At 59.3% G+C, this 13,158-nt stretch overlaps 1 protein-coding gene across 1 annotated transcript; it reads left to right on the forward strand.

Annotated features, from left to right (window-relative positions):
* The first annotated feature begins 4,045 nt into the window (after positions 1–4,045).
* Positions 4,046–13,158, forward strand: CSF1 (colony stimulating factor 1). The gene is given in 11 exon segments (XM_005495973.4): positions 4,046–4,414; positions 5,628–5,756; positions 7,472–7,534; positions 7,803–7,982; positions 9,159–9,336; positions 10,132–10,462; positions 10,464–10,620; positions 10,623–10,910; positions 11,291–11,346; positions 11,430–11,482; positions 11,749–13,158. Coding segments are annotated over 10 exon segments (1,455 nt in total). The 5' UTR covers positions 4,046–4,393; the 3' UTR covers position 11,482; positions 11,749–13,158.

Consider the following 13,158-nt stretch of genomic DNA (forward strand, 5'->3'; position numbering starts at 1 on the left):
GCAGCGGGCTGGGAGGGAAGTGCCTTCCAAGCCACATTCCTCCACTCCTGAAGGAACTGGCTCGGGACCTTCCCACGGGGATTTCCAGCCTGGGCACACATGGCTGCAGCTTGGATCAGGCTGGTGCTGTCCTGGCTCAGCTGCAGCACTCAGGAGACTGCGGGAGATCATCCTGGCCCTCTGGTGAATCACCGGGAAGGAACTGATTAAGACCTTGCAACATTTTCCTGCTGGAAATAACTTTCTCCACAGAGGCAGCCTGAGGCTGGTCCTAGGAGGCAGCTGGGGGGATTGGATGTGTCACAGGTTTTATTATCCCTGCTTTGGGGCTTGCTGGCTGGAAAAAGCCTCCTGAAATGAGGGATTGGTTGGGATGTGCTCTCACTCCCATGGGGGTGGGAAGAGAGGGAATTGCTGAAGGAAGAGAATTGAGGGATGCTCCAGCCTTGGCCACGGTGGAGTTGTGGCTGCAGGGGGTGGTGCTGGTGGCTGCTCCAGTCTCCTTTAGGGACAGGGACAGCCACCCTAAATTTTGCCTCCCCCAGTTCTTCTGGCTACGGCGTGGGCACAGAACAGCTGCCACCTTTGGCTGCTCCAGGCCCTTTGGATATGCCACAGGTTTTATCCCTGTTTTGGGGCTTGCTGGTTGGAAAAAGTTCTCACTCCCATGGGGGTGGGAAGAGAGGGAATTGCTGAAGGAAGAGAATTGAGGGATCCTCCAGCCTTGGCCACGATGGAGTTGTGGCTGGAGGGGAGTGGTGCTGGTGGTTTCTCCAATCCCCTTTAGGGACAGCCACCCTAAATTTTGCCTCCCCCAGATTTTCTGGCTATGGCGTGGGCACAGAACAGCTGCCACCTTTGGCTGCTCCAGCCCTTTGGATGTGCCACAGGTTTTATCCCTGCTGGATATGCCACAGGTTTTATCCCTGCTAAAAAAGCCAAAATGAGGGATTGGTTGGGATGTGCTCTCACTCCCACAGGGGGTGGGAAGAGAGGGAATTGCTGGAGCAAGAGAACTGAGGGATGCTCCAGCCTTGGCCACAGTGGAGATGTGGCTGTGTGAGGGTGGTGCTGATGGCTGCTCCAGCCCCCTTTGGAACAGGGACCATCCTGCCCTGCCTTGCTCCAGCCCTGCATCCTCTGTGCTGGTGCCAGCAGATGTGGGCACTTCTGGAGGCCCAGGAAGCTCCACAGCCTCATCCCACCTTCCCCCTTGGCTGGCAGTGCCTGTGGGGGGAGAGGGGCAACTCCTGCACAGCACCAGCGTGGTGACAGCGCTGTTCATCCCAGTTTGCAACTGGGAGAGGGACAGCCACCCTAAATTTTACCTTCCCCAGTTTTTCTGGCTGCAGCGTGGGCGTGGAACAGCAGCCACCTCCGTCACCTCTGCCACCAGCCCCATTTCTGCCCCGTGACTCAGGGATTTCGGCAGGTTTAGGAAGGGAGGAGGGGCAAAAGCCACTTCCCTGCCAAAAAAAAAGGAGGCGGCTGCTGCTCTCGCCCTCTGTCATGCTTGAAGTGGATTAATATTAACCCGTCCGTCCATACTGCCGTCCCTCTGTCTTGCTCTCCTTCTGTCCCTGCCCCACAGCTTGTCCCATGACCCAGCATATGACACTTTTCCTGTCCCTTTAAAGCAGAAGGCAATGAGTGTGTGGGACATGAGCAGCCCGTGGCCCCAGCCGGTGTGAAGGGGCCTCATGTGCTGCCACGGGGTCCCCGTGAGTCACCCTGGTGCTGGCATCACTCACCCTTGTCCCTTGGTGTCCACCCTGGTGTCCTCCCAGCGTGGGAGCTCTGAGGCTCCCAGAATAGCTTGTGATGAAAAATGGAGGTGATGTCTCAGCGTTTTGGGGAGGAAGAGGTTATCTGGGGAGGATGGCTGATTTCTCATGCAGAGCCCTCCCTCCCCGACCTGTCACCTTCAGCACCTTCAGACCTTTTTCTGCTGCTGTTGCTAAGGCACACTGAAGGTGACAAGACCTGTGACACTCACGTGCTGGTGCAGATCTGACACTATCTTGGGCTGTCACTGCTGTCCCCAGCTCCAACTGCTTCCCAGCTCTTCCCCATCTCCTCCAGCAGGTCACTGATCCCAACCCTCCACCCTTGGCACCAGCTCTCAGCTCCAAGAAAACCCCTCAGCACTTCTGCAGCCCCAGCAGAGTTTCCGGCCCAGTGGAGCAGATCCTGCAGTCCCTCCATGCTCGGATGTGGTGGCTGTCACCCACACGTGGCCCTGCCGTTGTCACCGTCCCCTGCTGCAGCTGCATCCCTCTGTGTGTGTGTGTGGAGCAGTTTGCTTTCGGTTTCCCGTCAGTCAGAGTGCTTGGCACTGCCATGGATCACCTCGTGGCCACTAATCACTCCCTGTCGCCTGGAAATAAACAGGCAGCGAAGAGGAAAGTCCCAGAGCTGGGAATGGGGCTTGTTGTGTGGCTCTGCTGGTCCCAAATCCAGCCCCTCACAGATCCCTGTGCACGGATGGGCCCAGGGATCCACCTGCACCTGAGCAAAGGGATCTGCTTGTGCACGTGGGGATCCATCTGAGCTCAAATGGACCCAGCCATGCACACAGGGATCCACCCATGTACACGTGGATCCACCAATGTATACATCAATGTATACATGGATCTGTCCATGCAAACTGGATCTGTCCATGTAAACATGGATCTGTCATGCAAACATGGATCCACCCATGCACACATAGATCTCTCCATGCAAACATGGATCTGTCTGTGCACACTTGGATCTGTCCATGCAAACATGGATCCATCCATGCACATGTGGATCCATTCATGCAAACAGGGATCTCTCCATGTACACATGATCTGTCCATGCAGACATGGATCCACCCATGTACATATGGATCTGTCCCTGCCAACATGGATTTATCCATGCAAACATGGATCTGTCCATGCACACAGGGATCTGTCCCTGTTGCACACAGGGATCTGTCCATGCAAACATGGATCCATCCATGCCCCTGGATCTGTCTATGCTCATGTGAACCCATCCATGCACAGGATTTGTCCTCGTCTGTGCAGATCTATCATGCACACGTATGCAGCTGTCTGTCCATGCACATCCCTGCAGATGCCTCTGCTGGTGCACATGTGGGTCCATCCGTGCAGATGGATCTGTGCTCACGTGGGCTGATCAATGCTCATGGATCTATCCGTGCACACCCTTGCTGATGCATCCATCCCTGCATGTTCTCATGGGTGTCCATCATATGTTTGTGTGTCTGTGTGTCTGTCTGTGCATCTGTATGTATGTGCATGTGTGTGTGTGTCTGTCTGTGTGTTTCTCTGAGTGTGTGTGTGTCTGTGTTTGTCTGTGTGTGTCTGTGTGTCTGTGTATGTCTGTCTGTGTGTCTGTGTGTGTCTGTGTGTCTGTGTATGTCTGTCTGTGTGTTTCTCTGTGTGTGTGTGTGTGTGTGTCTGTGTTTGTCTGTGTGTCTGTGTATGTCTGTCTGTGTGTCTCTGTGTGTGTGTGTGTGTCTGTCTGTGTGTTTCTCTGTGTGTGTGTGTGTGTCTGTGTTTGTCTGTGTGTGTCTGTGTGTCTGTGTATGTCTGTGTCTGTCTGTGTGTCTCTGTGTGTGTCCCCAGAGACAAGCAAGCACACACATGCGCCAGGCCCAGAGCTCTGTGTTCTGAGAGGTGTCCCTGCCCATCCAGGGGTGTTGTGTGTATGTTCACACGTTCACAAGTGCCCAGGGGTGACCATATACACACACAGGATTGTGTGAGCACACGTGCACTTTCTGTGTGCATGCATGCACAGCTGTATGTGTGCACACACGTGTGCCAGGCTCAGGGCTGTGTGTGTGCCCGTGGCTGTGAGTGCCCGGGGTGACCGTGGCCATGCAGGGCTGGTGTCTGTTCCGGGCACATCTGTGCAGATGTGTGTGTGTGCCCAGGTGAGCACACCGTGTGTGTTTGTGGTAACGGGGGCTCACACACGCGGTGCCCCGGGCCGAGCCGAGCCGATCCAATTCCGGGAAATCAGAGCCCATCCCATCGTAACCGAGCGGTTCCAGCCTGACCCAAACGGCGCCGATCCGAGCCCACCAATGCCGAGTCCAACCCTCTGAACGACCCTCGCGGTTCCGATCGGATCCAGCCCGACCCGCGGGGTTCCGATCGGACCCGAGCGGTGCAGATGGGACCCAGCAGCTCCGGCCGGTGCCGCTCGGTGCCCTCCCGGTGCTGGCCCGGCTCGGGCCCCGCGGGGCCTGGCGGCTGGCCAAGTGCTTTCTCATAAACCACATGCTGCCGCGGCGCTATAAAGGGGAGCGCGGCCGCGGCGGCGGCTCAGCCCGGCCCCGCTCGGCCCCGCCGCTGCCGCTGTCTCGCCCGCTCCGCCCGGCCCCGGTCCCACGGCAGCCCCCATGCCCCGCCTCGGAGCCAAGGTACGGCGGCCCCTCCCGCTCCCCGCGGCCGCGGAGACCCCCCCTCAACCCGGCCCCCGCTGCCACCTGTGCGGGAGCGGCGGCCCCCGGTGTCTCCGTGCCCCCATGGCGGGTCCCCTCCTCCGAGGGTCCCGCTCCCGGCGGGGGATGCTCCAGCTCCGCCTCGGTTGGCGTGGCAGCCCCGGAGCCGCGGGGCGAAGCGGCGGCTGAAGCCCCGCTTCCCGGTTCCCTCTTCCCGGTTCCCGGTTCCCGCCTGCAGCCCGGTCACCATTCCCAGCGCCGGCGTGGGGAGGCCCCGGTTTCAGCCCCGGCCCCAGCCCCTTCCGCGGCGGGGGGATGCTGCAGCCCCGGCTCCATTCCCGGACCTGCGCGATGAGGCTCCAACCCCCAGCCCGGCTCCGGCCCCGTCCCGGCTCCAGCCCCGTTCCCGGCTCCAGCCCCGTCCCCAGCCCCGTTCCCGGCGGGGTGAGGCTCCGTTCAGCCGTGGCCACATCTCGGCGGTGGCCCGGGCGGCATCTTGGAGTTTCACAAGAGGGGAGGAGGATTCCTGGATATCATCCAAGGGAAATTCCCCCCCACCCATCACCCAGGCACCCTCTCCCTGCCGGTGCCCCGGGAGCCGGGGGTGCGCCCCCACCCCAGGGTCCCCGCCGCCCCCTCCTCGGGAGTCCTGGAGCTGGGACAAGCCCCGCTTCTCACCGGGGTCCCGCCACCGATCGGGGCCTCCCCGCTTCTTTGCAGGGGGACTGGGAGGGAAATTTGGGACAAGGCCAGAGCTGCTGCATGGAAAGAGCCCGGCGGGTGCAGCTGGGGGGGTCTGGAGGGTGGGAAGAGGATTTTTGGGGATGGGTGGGTCAGTGTGTCAGATAGGCTCTGGAGAGCCAGGGCGGAGGAGGAGATTTGCAGGAGAGACGGAGAAATGGTGCGGAGAGGGGAGAGGGGCTGGATCGGGAATGTGGAGGTGGCCACGAGCCACATCCAGGCTTGTGTCACCGGGCCTTGGGAAATTCCCTGCTGACCTGGAGCTCCTAAAAATAGCAGGATGGGGATAGGCTCGGGGTTGGAGGACCACAGTGGGATTATCCTGCTGGACCGTGGCCAAGTCCCGGCTACCACAGAGGTGGTCACGCTGCGGGGTGGTAGAGAGGGGCAGGGGGCTTGGCGCCTGTGTGTGGGTTATCCCTGCTTCAAACTCTCCCCGTGTCGTGCTCAGGTGTGCCTGCTCCGCTGCTCCCTGCTGCTGTCCCTCCTCCTCCTCCTGCTCCGCATCCATGAGACGGAGCAGAACAGCTACTGCGAGCAGATCATCACCGAGAGGCACCTGGCCGAGCTGGAGGAGCTGGTGAGTGCCCTGCCGGGGCTGTGCCGTGAGATGGGGGCTCATTTGGGCCTAGACGGGCACGAAGCAGCTCTTTTTTAGTGCTGAAATAAGGAAATGGGGCGATTTTCAGCTGCCCTAGTGAAGGGATGGTACCCAGGAGCTGAGCATCCCTGGGCACAAGAGACAAATGGGCACCGGGGGTGACAGATATCGTGCCTTTATCAAGGATGGCCGTGGAAAAGTGACACCAGGAGGAATAAGAGGAGACACAAGCAGGAGCGAGGCCGGGAGGGGGACAGGAATGAGGCTGGATGGGTGCAGGGGCGCGGGGGAAGCAGCGGAGGGGCCGGCGCTGCGGGCTGCTGCGCTTTTTTGGGCGGCTGCGCAGGGGTTAAGCAGAGGAATCCGGCTGCATTCCTGAGTCCAGCTGCTTGCCTGGAAGCTGGGCTGGCAACGGGGCTGTGGGTGGGTGGCAGGCAGCGAGGGGGGCCCGGCCGGGCGATGGAGCCGGGCGACGGGGCCGGCATCCCGCCCAGCCCGTGGGCCGCTCTGGGCGCTGGCAGCAGCCCCGCAGCACGGCCAGCCCTGCCCCAGCCGATCCAGCTGCAGGGGCCATATCTCTGTCTCCGTGGCCCTTGGCTCACCTCCGAGCGGGGAATCACGCGGATGTTCAGGGGAGAAGCGGGAATCGGGGGCACGCAGGGATTTGCAGGGTTGTCGCAGATTAAATTCTGCCTTGCTGCAAGAGGGGTGTGCGGGCCAGGGACGGGAGCGGCGCCTCCGAGCCCCCGAGAGCTGCTCCGAGCTCGGTGTAACCGCCGTGTCGGGGTTCGCTTCACCTCTTCCTCTTTAACCACCGAGCTGCGGGGCCAGGAGCTTTGCTGTGGGCGAGCTCGGCTTCCTCTGCCCGAGCTCTGTCTGCACAGCACATCCCGGAGCCTTTGCTCTCCGCCCAGGGATTAAAACTGAGTCCGCGGCTGTGGGAGAAAGGGGACGGAGCAGGTTTGAATGGAAGATGTGGTTTTCCTGCCGGGGATTGCAGCCCTCTCCTCGCCGATGGAGGAGCTGGCCCTCGCTCCAGCGCCTGCAGGATAATGGAGCAATTGTTTCCGGGACGGCATCCCAGGCTAGGAGGAGAATTGCCGGCCCGCAATTCTGCCAGCCCTCGCCTTTCCAGCCTGGGATGGCAGCCCCGAGGGAGAACGTTTGGTTCGGGTGGGTTTTTCCTGCCGTTGGAAAGGGTCGTGGCATGGGCGGCCAGCAGCGCTGCGGGTGGGACCCCGGCGCTGTGTGATGCCGGGGAATGTGTGACCCTGGTGTCACGGCCACCTCCTGCACCGCACGATGCTCTTTTGCAGCCTGGATTTAGAGGAGAGAGTGGTGCGGGAGAGAGCCGAGGAAAATTAAGCAGGGCTGGGCTCTGCTGTGGCGCTGGCAGGAAGAGGAGGAGGAGGAAGAGAGGCGGGGTGGGAGCAGGCAGGGAAAGGCAGGAGAAGGTCCGTGAATTTGGAAGTACAACATCCTGATGGGAGCAGGAATCCTGAGCTCACTCCTGCCACTGCAACAGCCTTAGGAGGAGGAGTGTGGGGTGGGATGGGATGAAGCAGGAATGGGAGCAAAGTCGTCCTAGCCCTGTGCATTTGGGGGTCTCAGGCACCCCATGCCCACAGCATGGCATATCTGTGGCTCAGCACTGTCCCTGGGGATGTGGGTGACATCCTGCTTTGTCCTTCCAGGCTGACACCCAGATGCAGCACCCGGGCAGGGTCTCCTTCAAGTTCATTGACAAGATGCAGTTGGTGAGTGGTTTCTTGCTGGGGACAGCAGGGGACAGGCATTAGGGCTGGCTGGGGCAGGGTGGGAGGTCCCCAGATCCCAAGCCTCCCCTCTCATCTCCCTTTGTAGGAGGGACCCAGCCTGCTAGGCCAGGTGGCTTCCAGGTCCCACTTTGGGAACTCTGTGGGATTGTAGGAAGGCATTTGGGGCCTCTGTGCCTCAGTTTCCCCCAGGCAGAGTGGGACGCCCATCCGGTAACCACTGTCACTTTTTGTCACTGTGTCCTTGCAGAATGACTCCACCTGCTATGTGAAAGCTGCTTTTCCCCTGATGGGCAAGATCCTAGAGAGAACAGAGTTCAAGGAGAATTCGCCCAATGCCAAGAAGATGGAGACGGTGCGCAGGATGTACAAAAGCATCGATGACAACATGGACCCCTGCATCAGGGAGGAGGATGATGAGGAGAGAATGGTACAGTGACCCTAGCCTGGTGGGGCTTTGGGCCTGGGTCCTCATCCTGAGGTGCAATGGGATGTGCAGAGCATTCTGGGGTGAAATGGGGTGTCCAGAGCATGCTGGGTGAAATGGGATATCCAGAATGCTGGGATATCCAGAATGCTGGGGTAAAATAGAATTCCAGAGCATTCTGGGGTGAAGTGGGATGTGCAGAGCATTCTGGGGTGAAATGGGCTGTGCAGAGTGTCCTGGGGTGCAATGGCATGTGCAGAGCATCTTGGGGTGAAATGGGGTGTCCAGAGTGCCCTGTTGAAATGAGGTGTCCAGAGTGTTCTGGGGTGCAATGGGATGTGCAGAAGGTCCTGCAGTGCAATGGGATGTCCAGAGCATGCTGGGGTAAAATGGAATTCCAAAACATCCTGGGGTGAAATGGGGTGTCCAGAGTGCCCTGGGTTGGAATGAGGTGTCCAGAGTGTCCTGGGGTGCAATGGGATGTGCAGAGTGTCCTGGGGTGCAATGGGATGTCCAGAACATCTTGGGGTGAAATGGGATGAACAGAGCATCCTGGGGTGCAATGGGATGTCCAGAGCATCCTGGGGTGCAATGGAACGAGCAGAGCATCTTGGGCTGCAATGGAGTGTCCAGAGCATCTTGGGGTGCAATGGGATGTCCAGAGTGTCCTGGGGTGAAATGGAATGAGCAGAGCATCTTGGGGTGCAATGGGGTGTCCAGAGGATGCTGGGATGCAATGGGATGAGCAGAGCATTCTGAGGTGCAATGGGATGTGCAGAAGGTCCTGCAGTGCAATGGGATGTCCAGAGCATGCTGGGGTAAAAGGGAGTTCCAAAACATCCTGGGGTGAAATGGGGTGTCCAGAACATCCTGGGGTGAAATGGGGTGTCCAGAACATCCTGGGGTGCAATGGGATGTGCAGAGCATCTTGGGGAGCAATGGGATGAGCAGAGTATTCTGGGGTGCAATGGGGCGTGCAGAGTGTCCTGGGGTGCAATGGGATGAGCAGAGTGTCCTGGGGTGGGTGTGTGGCAGGGCTGTGGAGCAGAGCAGAGCTGGGCTGTGCATGGACATGGAGCCACGAGGAACCAGCAAGCCCTGCCTTGGGAGCGCTGTGGTATCTGTGGGGGTGACACTGGGCAGTCATGGAGCTGATGCTGAGCCTGGTGCCTCCTCCAGCTCTCACAGATGTGCTTCAAGGAGTTCACCACGTCCCCCTACGAGATGCTGGTGCTGGTGAAGGATTTCTTCCAGGACATCAAGCGCCTGCTGGAGGAACAGGAGACTTTTGCGAAGGATTGCAGCCGAGTCTATCGCAGGGTGTGCCTGGGACCCAAGAAGGCTGGATCCTCACCAGGTGAGATGCCAAGGCTTGGCCTCTGCCCATTAAACCTATGCCAGTCTGGGGGGCTTGGGCTCACTGCATGGAGCACCTTAAGAGTCGTGTGTCTGTGGGTGTGGCACGTGTCCACCTTGTCCCCTTTCCTGTGTCAGTGAGCTCTGCATCAGTGTCAGGGGAGAAGGGGCTGGCTGCCATTTGAAGGTGGGATTTGGGCTAAATCCTGCTGGAACAAGGCAAGGGAGAGATGTGAGGGGGACCAAGGAGGCATCGGGCTCGATCTCAGAGCATAACAGAGAAATGGAGGGACTGCTGTGCCACCAACACGCTGCATGACCTTGGCTGTGTCACTTCAGCTGCCTCGTGCCTCAGTTTCCCATGGCCAAGCCTTCGGGGCGAGTGTTGCTGCCGGGCTGGAGGAGCCCTGTGTTGCCGTCTGCGCTTCCGCAAGCGCCCGTGCTGTGTTTGCATGGAGGAGATGTCCCAGTGTCACCCCATGTCGGAGCTCTGCCATGTCCTTGTGCCGTGGGGACCTTAAACGTGGCTGTCTGGCTCCTGCAAGTTGCGACTAACGCACTGCCACCAGCTCAGGGGACCCGGTGACTCGGGTTTGCTTCATCCCACCCACTGCTTGTCACCCTCACACTGCTCCTGCCTGTTCCCTGCCTCTCCCATTTTTGAGGGGCTGTTTGACCCGCTTGCCTGGGGCTGCGGGGAGGGACGGGGACAATGCCCCCGACCTCAGATCTGCTGCCTGTGCCCCTCTTGGAGGCTGGTGACCCCAAGGCTGTCTCTTCTCTCTCCTTCTTTCAGGTGTGGGGACAGATCCTGACTGCAATTGCCTGTCCCCTGCCCTCCCTTCTGCCACCCAGCCCTCCCTCTCTGCTGCCGCTGGCAGGGACACGGCACCCGCTAGCACCCGGGTCCCTTCCAGCCTCCTCCATGCCACCCTCGCTGACTTAGAGGCCCCATCTCAGCCCCCCAGTAGCACGGACGGGGGCTCAGGGACCGAGGAGGTCCCGGCTGCCGGGCTAGGTGACACAGCGCTGGCCCCCGGGATGAAGCAGACAGCTCCAGGCAGCAGTGCCGAAGCCCTCCAGGATCCGGCCGGGACCCTGAGCCTGGCGCTGGGTGACATCCCCGTCCTCCGCGGGGATGGAGAGCTGGTGGAGTGGGGCACCGGGCACCTGCCGCAGGATCCAGGCCAGCAGTGGGGAGGCTCCATCCTCCCGGAGCAGCGCGGCGGGCTCAGGACCAGCCCTCCGACAGCATCGCCCGGCGCAGCCCGGATCCGCCCCGCGGCTGCGGTCACACAGCTCCGCTTCTCCAGGATGGCCCCGGAGCTGCGAGCCCCGGGCAGGGACAGGGCCAGGGCGTGGGGCTGGGGGCTCAGCCGGCTGCGGGGCCCCGAGGATGGCGGCGGGGCCGGGCCCAGCTTTGACTCTGCCTTTGTTCTGGGCGCAGAGCAGCGCAGGAAGGAGCCGCCCGCCAGCGAGGGCCGCCAGGAGCCCCTCATCTACATTACGGTGGCCAGTGTGGTGGCCGTCCTGCTGGCCACGGGAGGGCTGCTCTTCTACAAGTATAAATCCAGGGTAAGACCCCACCTCCTCTTCTACAAGTATAAATCCAGGGTAAGATCTTCCCCGGGCACCAAGATTCTCTCCTGCCTCAGTTTCCCCACTTGTCTCCTGGCCAGTGTGGGTTGAGCCCCATTTTCCCCATAGTTTTGGGGTAAGACTCCACCTCGTCTCTGTCCCGGGCACCAAGATTCCCTCTTGCCTCAGTTTCCCCACTTGTCTCTTGGCTAGTGTGGGTTAAGCCCCATTTCTCCCCATAATTTTGTGACTAGAGGACAAATTTTAATTAATTGGTGGTGTTCAGTGTGATGGGAGGATGTTATTTGGCAGATTTGCCACCCTGCTGCTGCAGCCTCCTCCCCTTCCCCAGGGCTCATTTCCCTCCATCCACACAGGTCCTGCAGCGGCCGGTGGAGGATGGAGGCTGCGACCCAGAGGAGCCAGAGAGGAGGTGGGTGTGACCTTCATGGGGGGGCTTTGGGGACCCCCACTCTGGGTGACCTTGCCCTAAACTCCCCCATCTTTCTGTCACAGGGCGCTGCAGGGAGCAAGGGAATGTTCAGAGCTGGAGACTCAGGATCTCTGAGGTGATCAGGGGCTGGGTGAGGACAAAATTGTGTTCCCATCGGTGCTGACCTTTCCATGGGCAGGGAAATTCTGGGCGGGAAGACACGGACAGGAGCAGGTCTGCGCCCCGGCGCTGCCAGCATGTGGTTTCGCAGCTCGTTAATCCATTACTGGCACTTTCTTAATATACATAGTATTTTTTCCTGTGGTTTTCGTGTGTTTCTCCCCACGCTGCCCTCCCTGGCAGAGCCCCAGCTCCTGCTCATCTCTCTGCTCCTTTTCCCAGGGCCCCAGGCAGGATGTGAAGCTGCTCGGGGGACGGATGCGGACGGAAGGAGGGTTGGCACGTGCCGGCCTCGCCGCGATCCCACCGTGACGCTGACACTCCCTCTGCCCTCGCCCCGTGCCCGTGGCCAGAGACTGCAAAAAACTCCCTGGCAGGGACAGAAGGATGGGGGGATGTGCCCTGAGTGGGACCCCTGGGCAGCAGGAAGCGAAGAAGGGCTGGAGCCATGCCTGCAGGCTGGTGTGATGCTGCGGTGCTGAGCGGGACCATGGAGTGCTGGATGTGGGTGATGGAGCTGATCCCACTTGAACACGGCCAGAGCTGGATGAAGATGGAAGGAATTGGCTCCCCAAGTCCTCTGGCTCTTCTCCCATCCCAGCAGAGTGGGTTTGGAGCAGCACCCATCACCCCTCTTCACCCTGCCTTTCCTGAGGCTTCAACTGGAGCATCCTGAATTCTGGGGGGACCCCCAGCCCTGACTTGCAACTCAAACCCTCACACTGTGAATATTTAAAGCCCACCCATCCCTGCACGGGGCTGGGTTTGGGGTGACCCTTGGCACCATCCCAGCCCCTCCCCATCCTCCTGTTGTTAGGGCTTATTTTTTATTTTTTAGTAGAGTGGATGAAAGTCTTTATCCTGCACAAGTGTTCTGGGGGGGGGCTGTGTGCCCCTCACAGGGTCCTCACCACGAGCTGGCCTCGCTGGGATTCCATTTCTTTGGTGACTGCGCTTTGGAGAAGGGAATGGGGCTGGGAAAGATGGGATCCACGTGGGTGTAAGAGCTGGAACTGTCCCAGCTGGGCACCCTGGGGCTTTGGGAAGAGCCTGGTTTGGGACACACCAGCCCTGGAGATGCCCTAAAATCCAACGGCTCCCTCCAGCCCCGGATGAAGTGTGGCCCCTGCGCTGCTCTGGGAGTTTCAAGCATTATTTTTATATGAAGGATGAAAATATGGACAAACCCAACTGTTTTTAAAGAAAGCATCACTATTAATTAGGGGTTTTTTATATAAATATATATATATATGTGTGTGTATTTATGACTGGCAGAAGGAGGGGGTTCCTGGGCGAGGGACTGGTGTAAATCAGGATAAAAGCCCTGATGCAGCAGGAAGTCTGGGGCCAAACTCCTGGTGGTGTAAGTCACCAGTTTACACTGTGGAGGAGCTGCTCCTGGGGGAGAAAACTTGCCTTTACCCATGTTGGATTTATTTTGCCTTTTTTTGTCGTTGTTGTTGTTTGGTTGGGGCTTTTTTGTTGGTTTTGGGATGGGTTTGTTGTTTTTTTTTTTTTTTTTATACAATGAAATCCTGAAATATTTTATACAAAGGCATTTAAAAGTCTATTTAAAGAAAATAATGGAAAACAACTTGTATATTTAATATTATTAATAAACAGAGAGGTGTA

Source organism: Zonotrichia albicollis, chromosome 28 (assembly GCF_047830755.1).
Source record: "Zonotrichia albicollis isolate bZonAlb1 chromosome 28, bZonAlb1.hap1, whole genome shotgun sequence".
NCBI classification, from domain to species: Eukaryota; Metazoa; Chordata; class Aves; order Passeriformes; family Passerellidae; genus Zonotrichia; species Zonotrichia albicollis.